We start from the raw sequence: 26,701 nt of genomic DNA on the forward strand, positions 1-26,701 counted from the left end.
ACTGTTATTCAATGTGTTTCTATGGGCTAATAGCAGTAAGGACTATCTGTTATTCAATGTGTTTCTATGGGCTAATAGCAGTAAGGACTGTCTGTTATTCAATGTGTTTCTAATAGCAGTAAGGACTATCTGTTATTCAATGTGTTTCTATGGGCTAATAGCAGTAAGGACTATCTGTTATTCAATGTGTTTCTATGGGCTAATAGCAGTAAGGACTATCTGTTATTCAATGTGTTTCTAATAGCAGTAAGGACTATCTGTTATTCAATGTGTTTCTATGGGCTAATAGCAGTAAGGACTGTTATTCAATGTGTTTCTATGGGCTAATAGCAGTAAGGACTATCTGTTATTCAATGTGTTTCTATGGGCTAATAGCAGTAAGGACTATCTGTTATTCAATGTGTTTCTAATAGCAGTAAGGACTATCTGTTATTCAATGTGTTTCTATGGGCTAATAGCAGTAAGGACTATCTGTTATTCAATGTGTTTCTATTGGCTAATAGCAGTAAGGACTATCTGTTATTCAATGTGTTTCTATTGGCTAATAGCAGTAAGGACTATCTGTTATTCAATGTGTTTGTATTGGCTAATAGCAGTAAAGACTATTTTTCAATGTGTTTCTATTGGCTAATAGCAGTAAAGACTATTTTTCAATGTGTTTCTATTGGCTAATAGCAATAAGGACAAATACACATTTTCATCAATACATTGTTATGTATTTTAGTTTTATACTTCAAGGGGTGTTAACATTCCAAATTAAATATCTTAATGTCCTCGGTGTGACCTTCAAGCCATCCATCTAGTTTAGTAGAACCCCCTTCCACCGACTTAGACAGGGCTTAGACTACTAGCACATTAACAGGAATGGTCTGGCTAGTTAACAGGAATGTTCTGGTTAGTTAACAGGAATGTTCTGGTTAGTTAACAGGAATGTCCTGGCTAGTTAACAGGAATGTTCAGGTTAGTTAACAGGAATGTTCTGGTTAGTTAACAGGAATGTTCTGGTTAGTTAACAGGAATGTTCTGGTTAGTTAACAGGAATGTTCTGGTTAGTTAACAGGAATGTTCTGGTTAGTTAACAGGAATGTTCTGGTTAGTTAACAGGAATGTTCTGGTTAGTTAACAGGAATGTTCTGGTTAGTTAACAGGAATGTTCTGGTTAGTTAACAGGAATGTTCTGGTTAGTTAACAGGAATGTTCTGGTTAGTTAACAGGAATGTTCTGGTTAGTTAATAGGGATATTCTGGCTAGTTAACAGGAATGTTCTGGTTAGTTAACAGGAATGTTCTGGTTAGTTAACAGGAATGTTCTGGTTAGTTAACAGGAATGTTCTGGTTAGTTAACAGGAATGCTCTGGCTAGTTAACAGGAATGCGCTGACTAGTTAACAGGAATGTCCTGGCTAGTTAACAGGAATGCGCTGACTAGTTAACAGGAACTGTGATTCCAAGTTATTATAATGATTGAAGTGTGAACAATGTGTCTCTGTCAATCTTAATCATCAGCATCTTTGAACAGTTGTTTCTGCTTTCTCTTCCAGGTCCAAGTACCACAAGTTAAAATATGGAACAGAGTTAAACCAAGGAGACGTGAAACCTCCCAGCTATGACTACGGTAGGACAACTTCCACATGACCCTCTTCATCTATGGCAGTACTAAATCCTAGAGAATGCAGCATTCACATACCTGAATCCTGTCTGGCTGTGTAGACTTTTACACATGTCTTATCCAATAGTTTCACCATGTATTTTCCTGATAACTATCATGTAACAACACTCTCTCTGATGGTCTCCATGTTCTGATTCCCTCCTGTCTTTAGTGATGTGTCCTATTGGTCTCCATGTTCTGATTCCCTCCTGTCTTTAGTGATGTGTCCTATTGGTCTCCATGTTCTGATTCCCTCCTGTCTTTAGTGATGTGTCCTATTGGTCTCCATGTTCTGATTCCCTCCTGTCTTTAGTGATGTGTCCTATTGGTCTCCATGTTCTGATTCCCCTCCCTGTCTTTAGTGATGTGTCCTATTGGTCTCCATGTTCTGATTCCCTCCTGTCTTTAGTGATGTGTCCTATTGGTCTCCATGTTCTGATTCCCTCCTGTCTTTAGTGATGTGTCCTATTGGTCTCCATGTTCTGATTCCCTCCTGTCTTTAGTGATGTGTCCTATTGGTCTCCATGTTCTGATTCCCTCCTGTCTTTAGTGATGTGTCCTATTGGTCTCCATGTTCTGATTCCCTCCTGTCTTTAGTGATGTGTCCTATTGGTCTCCATGTTCTGATTCCCTCTTTAGTGATGTGTCCTATTGTCTTTTCTGAGTGATGTGTCCTATTGGTCTCCATGTTCTGATGTTCTGATTCCCTCCTGTCTTTAGTGATGTGTCCTATTGGTCTCCATGTTCTGATTCCCTCCTGTCTTTAGTGATGTGTCCTATTGGTCTCCATGTTCTGATTCCCTCCTGTCTTTAGTGATGTGTCCTATTGGTCTCCATGTTCTGATTCCCTCCTGTCTTTAGTGATGTGTCCTATTGGTCTCCATGTTCTGATTCCCTCCTGTCTTTAGTGATGTGTCCTATTGGTCTCCATGTTCTGATTCCCTCCTGTCTTTAGTGATGTGTCCTATTGGTCTCCATGTTCTGATTCCCTCCTGTCTTTAGTGATGTGTCCTATTGGTCTCCATGTTCTGATTCCCTCCTGTCTTTAGTGATGTGTCCTATTTCTGATTCCCTCCATGTTTTAGTGATGTGTCCTGATTCCATGTTCTGATTCCCTCCTGTCTTTAGTGATGTGTCCTATTGGTCTCCATGTTCTGATTCCCTCCTGTCTTTAGTGATGTGTCCTATTGGTCTCCATGTTCTGATTCCCTCCTGTCTTTAGTGATGTGTCCTATTGGTCTCCATGTTCTGATTCCCTCCTGTCTTTAGTGATGTGTCCTATTGGTCTCCATGTTCTGATTCCCTCCTGTCTTTAGTGATGTGTCCTATTGGTCTCCATGTTCTGATTCCCTCCTGTCTTTAGTGATGTGTCCTATTGGTCTCCATGTTCTGATTCCCTCCTGTCTTTAGTGATGTGTCCTATTGGTCTCCATGTTCTGATTCCCTCCTGTCTTTAGTGATGTGTCCTATTGGTCTCCATGTTCTGATTCCCTCCTGTCTTTAGTGATGTGTCCTATTGGTCTCCATGTTCTGATTCCCTCCTGTCTTTAGTGATGTGTCCTATTGGTCTCCATGTTCTGATTCCCTCCTGTCTTTAGTGATGTGTCCTATTGGTCTCCATGTTCTGATTCCCTCCTGTCTTTAGTGATGTGTCCTATTGGTCTCCATGTTCTGATTCCCTCCTGTCTTTAGTGATGTGTCCTATTGGTCTCCATGTTCTGATTCCCTCCTGTCTTTAGTGATGTGTCCTATTGGTCTCCATGTTCTGATTCCCTCCTGTCTTTAGTGATGTGTCCTATTGGTCTCCATGTTCTGATTCCCTCCTGTCTTTAGTGATGTGTCCTATTGGTCTCCATGTTCTGATTCCCTCCTGTCTTTAGTGATGTGTCCTATTGGTCTCCATGTTCTGATTCCCTCCTGTCTTTAGTGATGTGTCCTATTGGTCTCCATGTTCTGATTCCCTCCTGTCTTTAGTGATGTGTCCTATTGGTCTCCATGTTCTGATTCCCTCCTGTCTTTAGTGATGTGTCCTATTGGTCTCCATGTTCTGATTCCCTCCTGTCTTTAGTGATGTGTCCTATTGGTCTCCATGTTCTGATTCCCTCCTGTCTTTAGTGATGTGTCCTATTGGTCTCCATGTTCTGATTCCCTCCTGTCTTTAGTGATGTGTCCTATTGGTCTCCATGTTCTGATTCCCTCCTGTCTTTAGTGATGTGTCCTATTGGTCTCCATGTTCTGATTCCCTCCTGTCTTTAGTGATGTGTCCTATTGGTCTCCATGTTCTGATTCCCTCCTGTCTTTAGTGATGTGTCCTATTGGTCTCCATGTTCTGATTCCCTCCTGTCTTTAGTGATGTGTCCTATTGGTCTCCATGTTCTGATTCCCTCCTGTCTTTAGTGATGTGTCCTATTGGTCTCCATGTTCTGATTCCCTCCTGTCTTTAGTGATGTGTCCTATTGGTCTCCATGTTCTGATTCCCTCCTGTCTTTAGTGATGTGTCCTATTGGTCTCCATGTTCTGATTCCCTCCTGTCTTTAGTGATGTGTCCTATTGGTCTCCATGTTCTGATTCCCTCCTGTCTTTAGTGATGTGTCCTATTGGTCTCCATGTTCTGATTCCCTCCTGTCTTTAGTGATGTGTCCTATTGGTCTCCATGTTCTGATTCCCTCCTGTCTTTAGTGATGTGTCCTATTGGTCTCCATGTTCTGATTCCCTCCTGTCTTTAGTGATGTGTCCTATTGGTCTCCATGTTCTGATTCCCTCCTGTCTTTAGTGATGTGTCCTATTGGTCTCCATGTTCTGATTCCCTCCTGTCTTTAGTGATGTGTCCTATTGGTCTCCATGTTCTGATTCCCTCCTGTCTTTAGTGATGTGTCCTATTGGTCTCCATGTTCTGATTCCCTCCTGTCTTTAGTGATGTGTCCTATTGGTCTCCATGTTCTGATTCCCTCCTGTCTTTAGTGATGTGTCCTATTGGTCTCCATGTTCTGATTCCCTCCTGTCTTTAGTGATGTGTCCTATTGGTCTCCATGTTCTGATTCCCTCCTGTCTTTAGTGATGTGTCCTATTGGTCTCCATGTTCTGATTCCCTCCTGTCTTTAGTGATGTGTCCTATTGGTCTCCATGTTCTGATTCCCTCCTGTCTTTAGTGATGTGTCCTATTGGTCTCCATGTTCTGATTCCCTCCTGTCTTTAGTGATGTGTCCTATTGGTCTCCATGTTCTGATTCCCTCCTGTCTTTAGTGATGTGTCCTATTGGTCTCCATGTTCTGATTCCCTCCTGTCTTTAGTGATGTGTCCTATTGGTCTCCATGTTCTGATTCCCTCCTGTCTTTAGTGATGTGTCCTATTGGTCTCCATGTTCTGATTCCCTCCTGTCTTTAGTGATGTGTCCTATTGGTCTCCATGTTCTGATTCCCTCCTGTCTTTAGTGATGTGTCCTTTCTCCATGTTCTGATTCCCTCCTGTCTTTAGTGATGTGTCCTATTGGTCTCCATGTTCTGATTCCCTCCTGTCTTTAGTGATGTGTCCTATTGGTCTCCATGTTCTGATTCCCTCCTGTCTTTAGTGATGTGTCCTATTGGTCTCCATGTTCTGATTCCCTCCTGTCTTTAGTGATGTGTCCTATTGGTCTCCATGTTCTGATTCCCTCCTGTCTTTAGTGATGTGTCCTATTGGTCTCCATGTTCTGATTCCCTCCTGTCTTTAGTGATGTGTCCTATTGGTCTCCATGTTCTGATTCCCTCCTGTCTTTAGTGATGTGTCCTATTGGTCTCCATGTTCTGATTCCCTCCTGTCTTTAGTGATGTGTCCTATTGTTCTGTCTCCTTTAGTGATGTTCCTGATTTCTGATTCCTCCTGTCTTTAGTGATGTGTCCTATTGGTCTCCATGTTCTGATTCCCTCCTGTCTTTAGTGATGTGTCCTATTGGTCTCCATGTTCTGATTCCCTCCTGTCTTTAGTGATGTGTCCTATTGGTCTCCATGTTCTGATTCCCTCCTGTCTTTAGTGATGTGTCCTATTGGTCTCCATGTTCTGATTCCCTCCTGTCTTTAGTGATGTGTCCTATTGGTCTCCATGTTCTGATTCCCTCCTGTCTTTAGTGATGTGTCCTATTGGTCTCCATGTTCTGATTCCCTCCTGTCTTTAGTGATGTGTCCTATTGGTCTCCATGTTCTGATTCCCTCCTGTCTTTAGTGATGTGTCCTATTGGTCTCCATGTTCTGATTCCCTCCTGTCTTTAGTGATGTGTCCTATTGGTCTCCATGTTCTGACACTCACACCACTCACTGATGTTTCTCTCTCACTGTGTGATGTTGATGTTTCTCTCTCACTGTGTGATGTTGATGTTTCTCTCTCACTGTGTGATGTTGTGGTTGATGTTTCTGTCACTGTGTGATGTTGATGTTTCTGTCACTGTGTGATGTTGATGTTTCTGTCACTGTGTGATGTTGATGTTTCTCTCACTGTGTGATGTTGATGTTTCTCTCTCACTGTGTGATGTTGTGGTTGATGTTTCTGTCACTGTATGATGTTGTGTTGATGTTTCTCTCTCACTGTGTGATGTTGATGTTTCTCTCTCACTGTGTGATGTTGATGTTTCTCTCTCACTGTGTGATGTTGAGGTTGATGTTTCTGTCACTGGGTGATGTTGTGGTTGATGTTTCTGTCACTGTGTGATGTTGATGTTTCTCTCTCACTGTGTGATGTTGATGTTTCTCTCTCACTGTGTGATGTTGTGGTTGATGTTTCTGTCACTGGGTGATGTTGTGGTTGATGTTTCTGTCACTGTGTGATGTTGATGTTTCTCTCTCACTGTGTGATGTTGATGTTTCTCTCTCACTGTGTGATGTTGTGGTTGATGTTTCTGTCACTGTGTGATGTTGATGTTTCTCTCTCACTGTGTGATGTTGATGTTTCTCTCTCACTGTGTGATGTTGATGTTTCTCTCACTGTGTGATGTTGATGTTTCTCTCTCACTGTGTGATGTTGATGTTTCTCTCACTGTGTGATGTTGATGTTTCTGTCACTGTGTGATGTTGATGTTTCTCTCTCACTGTGTGATGTTGATGTTCTCTCTCACTGTGTGATGTTGATGTTTCTCTCACTGTGTGATGTTGTGGTTGATGTTCTCTCACTGTGCGATGTTGTGGTTGATGTTTCTGTCACTGTGTGATGTTGATGTTTCTCTCTCACTGTGTGATGTTGATGTTTCTCTCTCACTGTGTGATGTTGATGTTTCTCTCTCACTGTGTGATGTTGTGGTTGATGTTTCTGTCACTGTATGATGTTGTGTTGATGTTTCTCTCTCACTGTGTGATGTTGATGTTCTCTCTCACTGTGTGATGTTGATGTTTCTCTCTCACTGTGTGATGTTGTGGTTGATGTTTCTGTCACTGGGTGATGTTGATGTTTCTCTCTCACTGTGTGATGTTGATGTTTCTCTCTCACTGTGTGATGTTGATGTTTCTGTCACTGTGTGATGTTGATGTTTCTCTCTCACTGTGTGATGTTGATGTTTCTCTCTCACTGTGTGATGTTGATGTTTCTCTCTCACTGTGTGATGTTGGGGTCGATGTTTCTGTCACTGTGTGATGTTGATGTTTCTCTCTCACTGTGTGATGTTGATGTTTCTCTCACTGTGTGATGTTGATGTTTCTCTCACTGTGTGATGTTGTGGTTGATGTTTCTGTCACTGTGTGATGTTGTGGTTGATGTTTCTGTCACTGTGTGATGTTGATGTTTCTCTCTCACTGTGTGATGTTGATGTTCTCTCTCACTGTGTGATGTTGATGTTTCTCTCTCACTGTGTGATGTTGATGTTTCTCTCTCACTGTGTGATGTTGTGGTTGATGTTTCTGTCACTGTATGATGTTGTGTTGATGTTTCTCTCTCACTGTGTGATGTTGATGTTTCTCTCTCACTGTATGATGTTGTGTTGATGTTTCTCTCTCACTGTGTGATGTTGATGTTTCTCTCTCATTGTGTGATGTTGTGGTTGATGTTTCTGTCACTGTGTGATGTTGGGGTTGATGTTTCTGTCACTGTGTGATGTTGTAGTTAATGTTTATGTGATTGTTGCTCAGCATGTTTCTCTGTGTTTCTCTGTCCACAGACGAGGTGATTGAGAATGAGACTCCTGAGTCCTTGAACAACCAGTTGTCCTGGAAACAAGGTCATCAGCTCCTCAGACAGTGAGTTACTATACCACTACCACTAACCCTGGAAACAAGGTCATCAGCTCCTCAGACAGTGAGTTACTATACCATACCACTAACCCTGGAAACAAGGTCATCAGCTCCGTCAGACAGTGAGTTACTATACCATACCACTACCACTAACCCTGGAAACAAGGTCATCAGCTCCTCAGACAGTGAGTTACTATACCATACCACTACCACTAACCCTGGAAACAAGGTCATCAGCTCCTCAGACAGTGAGTTACTATACTATACCACTACCACTAACCCTGGAAACAAGGTCATCAGCTCCTCAGACAGTGAGTTACTATACCATACCACTACCACTAACCCTGGAAACAAGGTCATCAGCTCCTCAGACAGTGAGTTACTATACCATACCACTAACCCTGGAAACAAGGTCATCAGCTCCTCAGACAGTGAGTTACTATACCATACCACTAACCCTGGAAACAAGGTCATCAGCTCCTCAGACAGTGAGTTACTATACCATACCACTACCACTAACCCTGGAAACAAGGTCATCAGCTCCTCAGACAGTGAGTTACTATACCATACCACTAACCCTGGAAACAAGGTCATCAGCTCCTCAGACAGTGAGTTACTATACCTGGAAACAAGGTCATCAGCTCCTCAGACAGTGAGTTACTATACCATACCACTACCACTAACCCTGGAAACAAGGTCATCAGCTCCTCAGACAGTGAGTTACTATACCATACCATACCACTAACCCTGGAAACAAGGTCATCAGCTCCTCAGACAGTGAGTTACTATACCATACCACTAACCCTGGAAACAAGGTCATCAGCTCCTCAGACAGTGAGTTACTATACATACCACTAACCCTGGAAACAAGGTCATCAGCTCCTCAGACAGTGAGTTACTATACCATACCACTAACCCTGGACAAGGTCAAGCCCTCAGACAGTGAGTTAAACAAGGTCATCAGCTCCTCAGACAGTGAGTTACTATACCATACCACTAACCCTGGAAACAAGGTCATCAGCTCCTCAGACAGTGAGTTACTATACCATACCACTAACCCTGGAAACAAGGTCATCAGCTCCTCAGACAGTGAGTTACTATACCATACCACTAACCCTGGAAACAAGGTCATCAGCTCCTCAGACAGTGAGTTACTATACCATACCACTAACCCTGGAAACAAGGTCATCAGCTCCTCAGACAGTGAGTTACTATACCATACCACCACTAACCCTGGAAACAAGGTCATCAGCTCCTCAGACAGTGAGTTACTATACCATACCACTAACCCTGGAAACAAGGTATCAGCTCCTCAGACAGTGAGTTACTATACCATACCATACCACTAACCCTGGAAACAAGGTCATCAGCTCCTCAGACAGTGAGTTACTATACCATACCACCACTAACCCTGGAAACAAGGTCATCAGCTCCTCAGACAGTGAGTTACTATACCATACCATACCACTAACCCTGGAAACAAGGTCATCAGCTCCTCAGACAGTGAGTTACTATACCATACCACTACCACTAACCCTGGAAACAAGGTCATCAGCTCCTCAGACAGTGAGTTACTATACCATACCACCACTAACCCTGAAACAAGGTCATCAGCTCCTCAGACAGTGAGTTACTATACTATACCATACCACTAACCCTGGAAACAAGGTCATCAGCTCCTCAGACAGTGAGTTACTATACCATACCACTAACCCTGGAAACAAGGTCATCAGCTCCTCAGACAGTGAGTTACTATACTATACCATACCACTAACCCTGGAAACAAGGTCATCAGCTCCTCAGACAGTGAGTTACTATACCATACCACTACCACTAACCCTGGAAACAAGGTCATCAGCTCCTCAGACAGTGAGTTACTATACCATACCACTAACCCTGGAAACAAGGTCATCAGCTCCTCAGACAGTGAGTTACTATACTATACCATACCACTAACCCTGGAAACAAGGTCATCAGCTCCTCAGACAGTGAGTTACTATACCATACCACTAACCCTGGAAACAAGGTCATCAGCTCCTCAGACAGTGAGTTACTATACCATACCATACCACTAACCCTGGAAACAAGGTCATCAGCTCCTCAGACAGTGAGTTACTATACCATACCACTAACCCTGGAAACAAGGTCATCAGCTCCTCAGACAGTGAGTTACTATACCACTACCACTAACCCTGGAAACAAGGTCATCAGCTCCTCAGACAGTGAGTTACTATACCATACCACTAACCCTGGAAACAAGGTATCAGCTCCTCAGACAGTGAGTTACTATACCATACCACCACTAACCCTGGAAACAAGGTCATCAGCTCCTCAGACAGTGAGTTACTATACCATACCACCACTAACCCTGGAAACAAGGTCATCAGCTCCTCAGACAGTGAGTTACTATACCATACCACTACCACTAACCCTGGAAACAAGGTCATCAGCTCCTCAGACAGTGAGTTACTATACCATACCACTAACCCTGGAAACAAGGTCATCAGCTCCTCAGACAGTGAGTTACTATACCATACCATACCACTAACCCTGGAAACAAGGTCATCAGCTCCTCAGACAGTGAGTTACTATACCATACCATACCACTAACCCTGGAAACAAGGTCATCAGCTCCTCAGACAGTGAGTTACTATACTATACCATACCACTAACCCTGGAAACAAGGTCATCAGCTCCTCAGACAGTGAGTTACTATACCATACCACTAACCCTGGAAACAAGGTCATCAGCTCCTCAGACAGTGAGTTACTATACCATACCACTACCACTAACCCTGGAAACAAGGTCATCAGCTCCTCAGACAGTGAGTTACTATACCATACCACTAACCCCTGGAAACAAGGTAAGCTCCTCAGACAGTGAGTTACTATACCATACCACTAACCCTGGAAACAAGGTCATCAGCTCCTCAGACAGTGAGTTACTATACCATACCACTACCACTAACCCTGGAAACAAGGTCATCAGCTCCTCAGACAGTGAGTTACTATACCATACCACTAACCCTGGAAACAAGGTCATCAGCTCCTCAGACAGTGAGTTACTATACCATACCACTACCACTAACCCTGGAAACAAGGTCATCAGCTCCTCAGACAGTGAGTTACTATACCATACCACTACCACTAACCCTGGAAACAAGGTCATCAGCTCCTCAGACAGTGAGTTACTATACCATACCACTAACCCTGGAAACAAGGTCATCAGCTCCTCAGACAGTGAGTTACTATACCATACCACTACCACTAACCCTGGAAACAAGGTCAACCCAGACAGTGAGTTACTATACCATACCACTAACCCTGGAAACAAGGTCATCAGCTCCTCAGACAGTGAGTTACTATACCATACCACTACCACTAACCCTGGAAACAAGGTCATCAGCTCCTCAGACAGTGAGTTACTATACCATACCACTACCACTAACCCTGGAAACAAGGTCATCAGCTCCTCAGACAGTGAGTTACTATACCATACCACTAACCCTGGAAACAAGGTCATCCAGCTACAGTGAGTTACACCATACCACTAACCCTGGAAACAAGGTCATCAGCTCCTCAGACAGTGAGTTACTATACCATACCACTACCACTAACCCTGGAAACAAGGTCATCAGCTCCTCAGACAGTGAGTTACTATACCATACCATACCACTAACCCTGGAAACAAGGTCATCAGCTCCTCAGACAGTGAGTTACTATACCATACCATACCACTAACCCTGGAAACAAGGTCATCAGCTCCTCAGACAGTGAGTTACTATACCACTACCACTAACCCTGGAAACAAGGTCATCAGCTCCTCAGACAGTGAGTTACTATACCATACCATACCACTAACCCTGGAAACAAGGTCATCAGCTCCTCAGACAGTGAGTTACTATACCATACCATACCACTAACCCTGGAAACAAGGTCATCAGCTCCTCAGACAGTGAGTTACTATACCACTACCACTAACCCTGGAAACAAGGTCATCAGCTCCTCAGACAGTGAGTTACTATACCATACCACCACTAACCCTGGAAACAAGGTATCAGCTCCTCAGACAGTGAGTTACTATACCATACCATACCACTAACCCTGGAAACAAGGTCATCAGCTCCTCAGACAGTGAGTTACTATACCATACCATACCACTAACCCTGGAAACAAGGTCATCAGCTCCTCAGACAGTGAGTTACTATACCATACCATACCACTAACCCTGGAAACAAGGTCATCAGCTCCTCAGACAGTGAGTTACTATACCATACCACTACCACTAACCCTGGAAACAAGGTCATCAGCTCCTCAGACAGTGAGTTACTATACCATACCATACCACTAACCCTGGAAACAAGGTCATCAGCTCCTCAGACAGTGAGTTACTATACCATACCATACCACTAACCCTGGAAACAAGGTCATCAGCTCCTCAGACAGTGAGTTACTATACCATAAACAAGGTATCAGCTCCTCAGACAGTGAGTTACTATACCATACCATACCACTAACCCTGGAAACAAGGTCATCAGCTCCTCAGACAGTGAGTTACTATACCATACCATACCACTAACCCTGGAAACAAGGTCATCAACTCCTCAAACGGCTCTGGCGGCTCCTCTTTTCACACTGGCCGTTGTGTAGTCTGCATGGCAGTGTCACACTTAGACTCGTTGTCTGAGACAAACAGTTCTAGCACTGCTCTACCTTGCTGCCAGACAGACAGGCCTTTCTAAGGTGGCGCTGGAGCAGAAGGAGGACGTTTTACTTGAGCCCAACCGATTGTGTTTTTTTGTTTGTTTATCTGCGTTGTTTGTAACTTATTTTTTTACTCATTTTCTACATAATGTTTCCGCTACCGTCTCTTATGACCGAAAATAACTTCTGGACATCAGGTCTGCGATTACACACCACGGACTGGCAGAATCCTTTTCTTTCACGACTGACGAACACGAGGCGGAGGATAAACGGCTCCCTTGGGAACAGGCCCCGGCCCCCTTGGGAACAGGCCCCGGCCCCCTTGGGAACAGGCCCCGACCCCCTTGGGAACAGGCCCCGACCCCCTTGGGAACAGGCCCCGGCCCCCTTGGGAACAGGCCCCGGCCCCCTTGGGAACAGGCCCCGGCCCCCTTGGGAACAGGCCCCGGCCCCCTTGGGAACAGGCCCCGGCCCCCTTGGGAACAGGCCCCGACCCCAGTGATCTGCGTGAAGAGGAGGCGGAGAAAGAGATGACGGGGGGCGGACTGCCTTCTGAGGAGTCGGAGGTGATTGAATAAACCCCCACTTCCCCAATTCTGCTCGCAAACATGCAATCTTTGAACAATAAAATTGACAAGTTACGGGAAAGATTAAACTACTAACGGGACATTAAAAACGGTAACATCTTATGTTTCACGGAGTCGTGGCTGAATGACGACAATATCAACATACAGCTGGCTGGTTATACGATGTACCGTCAGGATAGAACAGTGGCGTCTGGTATGACAAGGGGAGGCAGTCTGTGTATTTTTGTAAACAACCACTGGTGCACCATAGCTAAGGAAGTCTCGAGCTATTGCTCACCTGAGGTTAAGTATATCATGATAAGCTGTAGACCACACTACCTACCGAGAGAGTTCTTATCTGTGTTCTTCATAGCTGTTTACATACCACCTCAGTCAGAGGTTGGAACTTTGATAGCATTGAATGAGCTATATTCCGCCATGAGAAAACGTTCACCCAGAGGTGGGACTCCTCGTAGCCGGGGACTTAAATCAGTTTTACCTCATTTCTATCAACATGTTAAATGTGCAACCAGAGGAAAAATAACTCTGGACCACCTTTACTCCACACACAGAGACGCATACAAAGCTCTCCCTCGCTCTCCATTTGGCAAATCTGATGATAATTCTATCCTTCTTATTACTGCTTACAAGGAAAAATGAAAGCAGAAAGTACCATTGACTTGGTTAATAAGAAAGTGGTCAGATGAAGCAGATGCTACTGGACTGTTTTGCAGCACAGACTGGAATAAGTTCCGGGATTCCTCCAATGGAATTGAGGAGTACACCACATCAGTCACTGGCTTCATCAATAAGTGCACTGATGACGTCGTCCCCACAGTGACCATATGTACATACCCCAACCAGAAGCCATGGATAAAAGGCAGCAGCTGCACTGAGCTAAAGCTAAACGCTTTCAAGGAGTGGGACTCTAACCCGGAAGCTTATAAGAAATCCCACTATGCCCTCCGACGAACCATCAAACAAGCAAAGCGTCAATATAGGACTAAGATCGAGTCATACTACACTGGCTCCAACGCTTGTCGGATGTGGCTGGGCTAACAAAACATTAGACTACAAATGGAAGTACAGCCGAGAGCTGCCCAGTGACACTAGATGAGCTAAACTACTTCTATGCTCTTTTTGAGGCAAATAACACTGAAACATGCATGAGAGCACCAGCTGTACCGGAAGACTGTGTGATCATGCACTCCACAGCTGATGTGAATAAACCTTTAGACAGGTCAACATTCATAAGACTGCAGGGCCAGACGGATTACCAAGACTTGTACTCCAAGCATGCGATGACCAGCTAGCAAGTGTCTTTGCTGACATTTCCAACCTCTCCCTGTCCGAGTCTGTAATACCAACATGTTTTAAGCAGACCACCATAGTCCCTGTGCCCAAGAACACTAAGGTAACCTGCCTAAATGACTACCGACCCGTAGCACTCACGTCTGTAGCCATGAAGTGCGTTGAAAGGCTGGTCATAGCTCACATCAACACCATTATCCCAGAAACCCTAGGCCCACTCCAATTTGCATACCGCCCAAACAGATCCACAGATAATGCTGTCTGTTTTACGCTGTTTTACGCTGTATATCGCCTCCACATTGACTCTGTACCGGTACCCCCTGTATATAGCCTCCACATTGACTCTGTACCGGTACCCCCTGTATATAGCCTCCACATTGACTCTGTACCGGTACCCCCTGTATATAGCCTCCACATTGACTCTGTACCGTAACACCCTGTATATAGCCTCCACATTGACTCTGTACCGTAACACCCTGTATATAGCCTCCACATTGACTCTGTACCTGTACCCTGTACCTGTATATAGCCTCCACATTGACTCTGTACCTCCACATTGGTACCCCCCTGTATATAGCCTCCACATTGACTCTGTACCGTAACACCCTGTATATAGCCTCCACATTGACTCTGTACCTGTACCCCCTGTATATAGCCTCCACATTGACTCGGTACCGTAATACCCCTGTATATAGCCTCCACATTGACTCTGTACCGTAACACCCTGTATATAGCCTCCACATTGACTCTGTACCGGTACCCCTGTATATAGCCTCCACATTGACTCTGTACCTGTACCCCCTGTATATAGCCTCCACATTGACTCTGTACCGGTACCCCCTGTATATAGCCTCCACATTGACTCTGTACCGTAACACCCTGTATAAGGTCTACTACACCTGTTGTATTCAGCATTTCACTGTAAGGTCTACTACACCTGTTGTATTCAGCATTTCACTGTGAGGTCTACTACACCTGTTGTATTCAGCATTTCACTGTGAGGTCTACTACACCTGTTGTATTCAGCATTTCACTGTGAGGTCTACTACACCTGTTGTATTCAGCATTTCACTGTGAGGTCTACTACACCTGTTGTATTCAGCATTTCACTGTAAGGTCTACTACACCTGTTGTATTCAGCATTTCACTGTAAGGTCTACTACACCTGTTGTATTCAGCATTTCACTGTAAGGTCTACTACACCTGTTGTATTCAGCATTTCACTGTAAGGTCTACTACACCTGTTGTATTCAGCATTTCACTGTAAGGTCTACTACACCTGTTGTATTCAGCATTTCACTGTGAGGTCTACTACACCTGTTGTATTCAGCATTTCACTGTGAGGTCTACTACACCTGTTGTATTCAGCATTTCACTGTGAGGTCTACTACACCTGTTGTATTCAGCATTTCACTGTGAGGTCTACTACACCTGTTGTATTCAGCATTTCACTGTGAGGTCTACTACACCTGTTGTATTCAGCATTTCACTGTGAGGTCTACTACACCTGTTGTATTCAGCATTTCACTGTAAGGTCTACTACGCCTGTTGTATTCAGCATTTCACTGTAAGGTCTACTACACCTGTTGTATTCAGCAGTATATTTTCAGACAGACAGACAGACACCGTTGTTATTGTAGTAACTCATTACAGCCAGTTTACTGTCTTCAACACAGCTGAGATGGTTATGTGTTAAGAGGACACCAGTGTAATGATGCTGGTTGTCTCTCTTTCTCTCTGTCAGCAGGTTTGATTGGAGGAAAAATAAATCTGTAATATAAATGTCCTGACTTGTGTGATTTAAAGGAGATCTTCACCAGACCCGAAGGCTCTGTCTCCTCTCAACTGACAGTAGTGGGAAGGCTCTGTCTCGTCTCCTGTGTCATGTTGTGTGCATCTTTCTCTCCCAGCAGTCTGACTTAACTGACAGTAGTGGGAGGCGTAGGGACAAGCTCCTCCTGGGACTAAAAAAACAGTCACACAGCCTGTCTAATTTGTCCAGGTATCTCCAGGAGGTGGGGTACACAGACACCATCCTGGATGTGAAGTCTCGCAGGGTGCAAACCCTGGCCGGAGACGGAGGGGGCCCTGTGGAGAGGACGGCCAACGGAACAGACACGCGCACCAGAGGAGGGTAAGTTAACACACCTCACTGTCAATACACACACAGGATGGTGCCCCCACAGGATGGTACCCCCACAGGATGGTACCCCCACAGGATGGTACCCCCACAGGATGGTGCCCCCACAGGATGGTACCCCCACAGGATGGTGCCCCCACAGGATGGTGCCCCCACAGGATGGTACCCCCACAGGATGGTACCCCCACAGGATGGTACCCCCACAGGATGGTGCCCCCACAGGATGGTACCCCCACAGGATGGTGCCCCCACGGGATGGTGCCAATGATAGCATTACTAGAAGGGAGAAAATACCTCAGACCAATAATATAATTCCAGTCATTCTATTTCTATGGCCCCAACCTAGAGAAACGGATATGTAAGATGGAGAGGTCAAGATGGTGGATCAGGCTGGCCCCAACCTAAAAAACTGCCTTGATATTGTTAGGACAGCTAGGTCCGTGTTGCCTCTGGCAGAGTGAACCAGTGTGTGTGTGTGTGTGTGTGTGTGTGTGTGTGTGTGTGTGTGTGTGTGTGTGTGTGTGTGTGTGTGTGTGTGTGTGTGTGTGTGTGTGTGTGTGTGTGTGTGTGTGTGTGTGTGTGTGTGTGTGTGTGTGTGTGTGTGTGTGTGTGTGTGAGCAGGAAGACCGAGTCCAGTGTTGTGCAGGAGGCCTTCAGGTTCATAGAAAGCTCTGCAGCTGACTACAGTGATGAAGATGATGATGAAGACGGTCCAGGGTATGACAGGACTATCATGGAACAGACAGGACCTACAGGGACGGTAAGGTGCACACACACACACAGACATGCATCACACACACACAGATATGCATCACACACACACAGACATGCATCACACACACACACAGACATGCATCACACACACACACAGACATGCATCACACACACACAGACATGCATCACAAACACACAGACAGACATGCATCACACACACACAGACATGCATCACACACACACAGACACACAGATATGCATCACACACACACAGACACACAGATATGCATCACACACACACAGACATGCATCACACACACACACAGACATGCATCACACACACACAGATATGCATCACACACACACAGACATGCATCACACGCACACACACACACAGATATGCATCACACACAGACATGCATCACACACACACAGATATGCATCACACACACACACAGACATGCATCACACACACACACACACAGACATGCATCACACACACACACAGATATGCATCACACACACACACACACACACACAGACATGCATCACACACACACACACAGATATGCATCACACGCACACACACACAGATATGCATCACACACACAGACATGCATCACACACACAGACAAACGCTTAGCTAAATCGTTTTACTTCTGAAGTTCATGATAATATCAGTCAATTAACAGAACTGATCCGACAATATCAGAATGGATTTCTGTCTGCTGGCAGTCACAATATGCCTCAATGTCTCTGTCTCTGCCCCTTAGATAGTGAGGAAGAAGCCATCATCTGCCCTGTCCACCAGTATGGACACAAGTGAGGACCCAGACACTGAGGATGCACTGAAGGGCTTTGACTTCCTGTCTAGTCCAGATGATATGGACACATCACCTGAGTCCCGCAGCGCAGGGAACGGAACCAACTGGGGTGAGTTACACACGTAAATAAACAAGGTTAAAACCTGTCCCTCTGACTAAAATATTAGCACCCTGGTAGACTAGTGTTCAGGTCACTGCCAACCAACACCCTGGTAGACTGTAGTGTTCAGGTTACTGTCAACCTGGTAGACTGTAGTGGTCAAGTCACTGCCAACCTGGTAGACTGTAGTGTTCAGGTCACTGTCAACCAACACCCTGGTAGACTGTAGTGTTCAGGTCACTGTTAACCTGGTAGACTGTAGTGGTCAGGTCACTGTCAACCTGGTAGACTGTAGTGTTCAGGTCACTGTCAACCTGGTAGACTGTAGTGTTCAGGTCACTGTCAACCTGGTAGACTGTAGTGTTCAGGTCACTGTTAACCTGGTAGACTGTAGTGGTCAGGTCACTGTCAACATGGTAGACTGTAGTGTTCAGGTCACTGTCAACCTGGTAGACTGTAGTGGTCAGGTCACTGTCAACCGACACCCTGGTAGACTGTAGTGGTCAGGTCACTGTCAACCAACACCCTGGTAGACTGTAGTGTTCAGGTCACTGTCAACCTGGTAGACTGTAGTGTTCAGGTCACTGTCAACCTGGTAGACTGTAGTGTTCAGGTCACTGTCAACCTGGTAGACTGTAGTGTTCAGGTCACTGTCAACCTGGTAGACTGTAGTGTTCAGGTCACTGTCAACCTGGTAGACTGTAGTGTTCAGGTCACTGTCAACCAACACACTGGTAGACTGTAGTGTTCAGGTCACTGTCAACCTGGTAGACTGTAGTGTTCAGGTCACTGTCAACCTGGTAGACTGTAGTGTTCAGGTCACTGTCAACCAACACCCTGGTAGACTAGTGTTCAGGTCACTGTCAACCGACACCCTGGTAGACTGTAGTGTTCAGGTCACTGTCAACCTGGTAGACTGTAGTGTTCAGGTCACTGTCAACCGACACCCTGGTAGACTGTAGTGTTCAGGTCACTGTCAACCTGGTAGACTGTAGTGGTCAGGTCACTGTCAACCTGGTAGACTGTAGTGTTCAGGTCACTGTCAACCTGGTAGACTGTAGTGGTCAGGTCACTGTCAACCGACACCCTGGTAGACTGTAGTGTTCAGGTCACTGTCAACCGACACCCTGGTAGACTGTAGTGGTCAGGTCACTGTCAACCTGGTAGACTGTAGTGGTCAGGTCACTGTCAACCGACACCCTGGTAGACTGTAGTGTTCAGGTCACTGTCAACCAACACCCTGGTAGACTGTAGTGTTCAGGTCACTGTCAACCAACACCCTGGTAGACTGTAGTGTTCAGGTCACTGTCAACCAACACCCTGGTAGACTGTAGTGTTCAGGTTACTGTCAACCTGGTAGACTGTAGTGTTCAGGTCACTGTCAACCTGGTAGACTGTAGTGTTCAGGTCACTGTCAACATGGTAGACTGTAGTGGTCAGGTCACTGTCAACCAACACCCTGGTAGACTGTAGTGTTCAGGTCACTGTCAACCTGGTAGACTGTAGTGGTCAGGTCACTGTCAACCTGGTAGACTGTAGTGTTCAGGTCACTGTCAACCTGGTAGACTGTAGTGGTCAGGTCACTGTCAACCGACACCCTGGTAGACTGTAGTGTTCAGGTCACTGTCAACCGACACCCTGGTAGACTGTAGTGGTCAGGTCACTGTCAACCTGGTAGACTGTAGTGGTCAGGTCACTGTCAACCGACACCCTGGTAGACTGTAGTGTTCAGGTCACTGTCAACCAACACCCTGGTAGACTGTAGTGTTCAGGTCACTGTCAACCTGGTAGACTGTAGTGTTCAGGTCACTGTCAACCTGGTAGACTGTAGTGTTCAGGTCACTGTCAACCAACACCCTGGTAGACTGTAGTGTTCAGGTCACTGTCAACCTGGTAGACTGTAGTGTTCAGGTCACTGTCAACCTGGTAGACTGTAGTGTTCAGGTCACTGTCAACCAACACCCTGGTAGACTAGTGTTCAGGTCACTGTCAACCGACACCCTGGTAGACTGTAGTGTTCAGGTCACTGTCAACCTGGTAGACTGTAGTGTTCAGGTCACTGTCAACCTGGTAGACTGTAGTGTTCAGGTCACTGTCAACCGACACCCTGGTAGACTGTAGTGTTCAGGTCACTGTCAACCTGGTAGACTGTAGTGGTCAGGTCACTGTCAACCTGGTAGACTGTAGTGTTCAGGTCACTGTCAACCTGGTAGACTGTAGTGGTCAGGTCACTGTCAACCGACACCCTGGTAGACTGTAGTGTTCAGGTCACTGTCAACCGACACCCTGGTAGACTGTAGTGGTCAGGTCACTGTCAACCTGGTAGACTGTAGTGGTCAGGTCACTGTCAACCGACACCCTGGTAGACTGTAGTGTTCAGGTCACTGTCAACCAACACCCTGGTAGACTGTAGTGTTCAGGTCACTGTCAACCAACACCCTGGTAGACTGTAGTGTTCAGGTCACTGTCAACCAACACCCTGGTAGACTGTAGTGTTCAGGTTACTGTCAACCTGGTAGACTGTAGTGTTCAGGTCACTGTCAACCTGGTAGACTGTAGTGTTCAGGTCACTGTCAACATGGTAGACTGTAGTGGTCAGGTCACTGTCAACCAACACCCTGGTAGACTGTAGTGTTCAGGTCACTGTCAACCTGGTAGACTGTAGTGGTCAGGTCACTGTCAACCTGGTAGACTGTAGTGTTCAGGTCACTGTCAACCTGGTAGACTGTAGTGGTCAGGTCACTGTCAACCGACACCCTGGTAGACTGTAGTGTTCAGGTCACTGTCAACCGACACCCTGGTAGACTGTAGTGGTCAGGTCACTGTCAACCTGGTAGACTGTAGTGGTCAGGTCACTGTCAACCGACACCCTGGTAGACTGTAGTGTTCAGGTCACTGTCAACCAACACCCTGGTAGACTGTAGTGTTCAGGTCACTGTCAACCTGGTAGACTGTAGTGTTCAGGTCACTGTCAACCTGGTAGACTGTAGTGTTCAGGTCACTGTCAACCAACACCCTGGTAGACTGTAGTGTTCAGGTCACTGTCAACCTGGTAGACTGTAGTGTTCAGGTCACTGTCAACCTGGTAGACTGTAGTGTTCAGGTCACTGTCAACCAACACCCTGGTAGACTGTAGTGTTCAGGTCACTGTCAACATGGTAGACTGTAGTGGTCAGGTCACTGTCAACCTGGTAGACTGTAGTGTTCAGGTCAACCGACACTCTGGTAGACTGTAGTGTTTTTAATGAATAACTGCAGATCACTTGTATTCACTATTTTACACACACTAACTATTATATATTTGATTGTTTCATTCTGAAACCTGTTGAAACTGGCCATTTCATTTTTCTGTTATTTTTCTTTGGTATTTTTTGTTATATATTATGGTGATGGACACCAAATCTCTATCAAATAATCTGCAATCTGTTTGATAGAGATTTGGTGTCCATCACCATAATCCACCAACTCATTACTTTAGACGTATTACTTGTCTCTACCCCTCTGTAGCCTGTCTCTACCCCTCTGTAGCCTGTCTCTACCCCTCTGTAGCCTGTCTCTACCCCTCTGTAGCCTGTCTCTACCCCTCTGTAGCCTGTCTCTACCCCTCAGTAGCCTGTCTCTACCCCTCTGTAGCCTGTCTCTACCCCTCTGTAGCCTGTCTCTACCCCTCTGTAGCCTGTCTCTACCCCTCTGTAGCCTGTCTCTACCCCTCTGTAGCCTGTCTCTACCCCTCTGTAGCCTGTCTCTACCCCTCTGTAGCCTGTCTCTACCCCTCTGTAGCCTGTCTCTACCCCTCTGTAGCCTGTCTCTACCCCTCTGTAGCCTGTCTCTACCCCTCTGTAGCCTGTCTCTACCCCTCTGTAGCCTGTCTCTACCCCTCTGTAGCCTGTCTCTACCCCTCTGTAGCCTGTCTCTACCCCTCTGTAGCCTGTCTCTACCCCTCAGTAGCCTGTCTCTACCCCTCTGTAGCCTGTCTCTACCCCTCTGTAGCCTGTCTCTACCCCTCTGTAGCCTGTCTCTACCCCTCAGTAGCCTGTCTCTACCCCTCTGTAGCCTGTCTCTACCCCTCTGTAGCCTGTCTCTACCCCTCAGTAGCCTGTCTCTACCCCTCTGTAGCCTGTCTCTACCCCTCTGTAGCCTGTCTCTACCCCTCTGTAGCCTGTCTCTACCCCTCAGTAGCCTGTCTCTACCCCTCTGTAGCCTGTCTCTACCCCTCTGTAGCCTGTCTCTACCCCTCTGTAGCCTGTCTCTACCCCTCTGTAGCCTGTCTCTACCCCTCTGTAGCCTGTCTCTACCCCTCTGTAGCCTGTCTCTACCCCTCTGTAGCCTGTCTCTACCCCTCAGTAGCCTGTCTCTACCCCTCTGTAGCCTGTCTCTACCCCTCTGTAGCCTGTCTCTACCCCTCTGTAGCCTGTCTCTACCCCTCAGTAGCCTGTCTCTACCCCTCTGTAGCCTGTCTCTACCCCTCTGTAGCCTGTCTCTACCCCTCTGTAGCCTGTCTCTACCCCTCTGTAGCCTGTCTCTACCCCTCTGTAGCCTGTCTCTAACCCTCTGTAGCCTGTATTATGTTCCATTGTGTGTTCTAAGTCTGTGGTAATCAGGTCCACCTTTCCACCTCTGTGTTCAAATGTATTTATATAGCCCTTCGTACATCAGCTAATATCTCAAAGTGCTGTACAGAAACCCAGCCTAAAACCCCAAACAGCAAGCAATGCAGGTGTAAAAGCACGGTGGCTAGGAAAAACTCCCTAGAAAGGCCAAAACCTAGGAAGAAACCTAGAGAGGAACCAGGCTATGAGGGGTGGCCAGTCCTCTTCTGGCTGTGCTGGGTGGAGATTATAACAGAACATGGCCAAGATGTTCAAATGTTCATAAATGACCAGCATGGTCAAATAATAATAATCACTGGCAGAACAGTTGAAACTGGAGCAGCAGCAGTCAGGTGGACTGGGGACAGCAAGGAGTCATCATGTCAGGTAGTCCTGGGACATGGTCCTAGGGCTCAGGTCCTCCTCCGAGAGAGAGAGGGCGCTCAGGTCCTGAGAGAGAGAGAGAGAGAGAGAGAGAGAGAGAGAGAGAGAGAGAGAGAGAGAGAGAGAGAGAGAGAGAGAGAGAGAGAGAGAGAGAGAGAGAGAGAGAGAGAGAGAGAGAGAGAGAGAGAGAGAGAGAGAGAGAGAGAGAGAGAGAGAGAGAGAGAGAGAGAGAGAGAGAGAGAGAGAGAGAGAGAGAGAGAGAGAGAGAGAGAGAGAGAGAGAGAGAGAGAGAGAGAGCACTTAAATTCACACAGGACACCGAATAGGACAGGAGAAGTACTCCAGATATAACAGACTGACCCTAGCCCCCCGACACATAAACTACTGCAGCATAAATACTGGAGGCTGAGACAGGAGGGGTCAGGAGACACTGTGGCCCCATCTGATGATACCCCCGGACAGGGCCAAACAGGAAGGATATAACCCCACCCACTTTGCCAAATCACAGCCCCCACACCACTAGAGGGATATCTTCAACCACCAACTTACCATCCTGAGACAAGGGCGAGTATAGCCCACAAAGATCTCTTCCACGGCACAACCCAAGGGGAGGCGCCAACCCAGACAGGAAGATCACATCAGTGACTCAATGTTGGTCTTTGAAAGAAATTTACCATTTTGCCACATGTTTTGTGAACCATACAGTTTTTATTTGAACCAAAACCTGGAAAATGGATTAGAAAGATTGCAAGAAATAAAGAAAGATAGAAAGATGGACATGGTGGTTTTGGTTAAGGATAGTCTCCACAGTGACTTGTCCATGTGGGGGGGGGGGGGTGGGGGGGGGGTCTCTGAGCTCCTTGTGACTCCTAACGGTCTACACCCCTTGGGGTATTCTCCTTCCCTTCCAACTCCTTTATAACTATTGAAATAGTATCTGGGCTTAGTGGCTAGTTACTGGAGGTGACTATCCAAGACCAGGGCAAACCCTCCTGGACAGTAGGAATTGGTTGCTGCTTCATTCCTGGTCACATCTAGATCCTGGACAGCCTCTCATATCGCTCTGGTTTTGTCCCCCTGTAGAGGAGGAGCAGCAGACTGCCATGTCAGGGGCCTGGGACATGGACCAGGGTCTAATATCCAAACTCAAAGAGGAGTACAGGAAGGAACGCAAGGGGAAAAAAGTAGGGCAGAGTAAGTCTTCTCTCGATGCCTCCTCCTCCTCCTCTTCCTCCTCCTCTTCCTCTTCTCTCTCTGTAGAGTAAGAGAAATATAAACAAAAACCTTATATCAAGAACAAGCATCTTGTTCTTTTACTCTTCAACTCTCTGTCTTCAACTCTCTGTCTTCAACTCCCTTTCTTCAACTCCCTTTCTTCAACTCCCTGTCTTCAACTCCCTGTCTTCAACTCCCTGTCTTCAACTCCCTTAATTCCATAACTCTGTCTTCAACTCTGTCTTCAACTGTCTTCAACTCTCTGTCTTCAACTCTCTCTTCAACTCTCTGTCTTCAACTCTGTCTTCAACTCCCTTAATTCCATAACTCTGTCTTCAACTCCCTTAATTCCATAACTCTGTCTTCAACTCTCTGTCTTCCACTCCGTTTTCAACTCCCTTAATTCCATATCTCTGTCTTCAACTCCCTTAATTCCATATCTCTGTCTTCAACTCCCTTAATTCCATAACTCTGTCTTCAACTCCCTTAATTCCATATTTCTGTCTTCATGTCATGTTTTGTCATTAATTATCATGTCTTGTCCCTGTGCTTCCCCTTCTATTCGTTTCCCTCTGCTGGTCTTATTAGGTTCTTTCCCTCTTTCTATCCCTCTCTCTCCCCCTCCCTCTCTCACTCTCTCGCTCTCTCTTCTCTCTATCGTTCCGTTCCTGCTCCCAGCTGTTCCTATTCCCCTAATCATCATTTAGTCTTCCCACACCTGTTCCCGATCCTTTTCCCTGATTAGAGTAACCTATTTCTCTCCTTGTTTTCCGTACCTGCCCGGTCGGATCCTCATCTATAATTCACCGTGCTGTGTCTATGTTTTGCCCTGTCGTGTCGTGTTTCCCTCAGATGCTGCGTGGTGAGCAGGTGTCTGAGTCTGCTAGGTTCAAGTGCCTTCCCGAGGCAACCTGCAGTTCTCGATCAAGTCTCCAGTCTGTTCTCGTCTTTACGAGTAGTATTATGCTTTTTGTTTTGTATAGTTTCTTACTGGATTAAAAACTCTGTTTTCGCCAAGTCGCTTTTGGGTCCTCATTCACCTGCATAACACTTCAACTCCCTTAATTCCATATCTCTGTCTTCAACTCCCTTAATTCCATATCTCGGTCTTCAACTCCCTTAATTCCATAACTCTGTCTTCAACTCCCTTAATTCCATAGCTCTGTCTTCAACTCCCTTAATTCCATAACTCTGTCTTCAACTCCCTTAATTCCATAACTCTGTCTTCAACTCCCTTAATTCCATAGCTCTGTCTTCAACTCCCTTAATTCCATAACTCTGTCTTCAACTCCCTTATTTCCATAACTCTGTCTTCAACTCCCTTATTTCCATAACTCTGTCTTCAACTCCCTTAATTCCATAACTCTGTCTTCAACTCCCTTAATTCCATATCTCTGTCTTCAACTCCCTTAATTCCATATCTCTGTCTTCAACTCCCTTAATTCCATAACTCTGTCTTCAACTCCCTTATTTCCATAACTCTGTCTTCAACTCCCTTATTTCCATAACTCTGTCTTCAACTCCCTTAATTCCATAACTCTGTCTTCAACTCCCTTAATTCCATATCTCTGTCTTCAACTCCCTTAATTCCATAACTCTGTCTTCAACTCTCTATATTCTGACTCTTTGTGTAAACATTGTCTGTGTATCTGTTTAGTTATTCCTTCATTTCCTTCAGTGCTCCATTCTGTTCTGTCTCTAGATATCAATTTGTTCACTGCTAGCTACAGTGTATCATTCCCCATGTATATTATCATTGTCTGTCTTAATGCAGTCTATAGAACCTCTATTGGAGTTAGTCTGCAAGGAATCAAACCCTGACTGAATCATATTGCACTCAACATTCCCATCTTCTAGTAGAATCTCATAGAAGACAAGGAATCAAACCCTGATTGAATCATATTGCACTCAACATTCCCATCTTCTCCTAGAGTCTCATAGAAGACAAGGAATCAAACCCTGACTGAATCATATTGCACTCAACATTCCCATCTTCTAGTATGGTCTTATAGAAGACAAGGAATCAAACCCTGACTGAATCATATTGCACTCAACATTCCCATCTTCTAGTAGAGTCTCATAGAAGACAAGGAATCAAACCCTGACTGAATCATATTGCACTCAACATACCCATCTTCTAGTAGAGTCTCATAGAAGACAAGGAATCAAACCCTGACTGAATCATATTGCACTCAACATTCCCATCTTCTTAGTAAAGTCTCATAGAAGACAAGGAATCATACCTTGATTGAATCATATTGCACTCATATTGCACTCAACGTACCCATCTAGTAGAGTCTCATAGAAGACAAGGAAACAAA

General features: G+C 45.6%; 1 protein-coding gene across 1 annotated transcript in view; it reads left to right on the forward strand.

The window, feature by feature from the left end:
- The window catches only part of LOC124039067 (striatin-like), an 84,788-nt gene that overhangs the window by 43,553 nt on the left and 14,534 nt on the right, over positions 1 to 26,701 (forward strand). Inside the window, exons 5-10 of the mRNA XM_046354948.1 lie at positions 1,540 to 1,613; positions 7,762 to 7,840; positions 16,417 to 16,548; positions 17,176 to 17,314; positions 18,042 to 18,201; positions 24,249 to 24,359. Of these exons, the coding sequence (XP_046210904.1) occupies positions 1,540 to 1,613; positions 7,762 to 7,840; positions 16,417 to 16,548; positions 17,176 to 17,314; positions 18,042 to 18,201; positions 24,249 to 24,359 (695 nt within the window). The remainder of the gene's footprint in view (positions 1 to 1,539; positions 1,614 to 7,761; positions 7,841 to 16,416; positions 16,549 to 17,175; positions 17,315 to 18,041; positions 18,202 to 24,248; positions 24,360 to 26,701) is intronic.

This window comes from Oncorhynchus gorbuscha, linkage group LG07, assembly GCF_021184085.1.
Source record: "Oncorhynchus gorbuscha isolate QuinsamMale2020 ecotype Even-year linkage group LG07, OgorEven_v1.0, whole genome shotgun sequence".
NCBI lineage: Eukaryota > Metazoa > Chordata > Actinopteri > Salmoniformes > Salmonidae > Oncorhynchus > Oncorhynchus gorbuscha.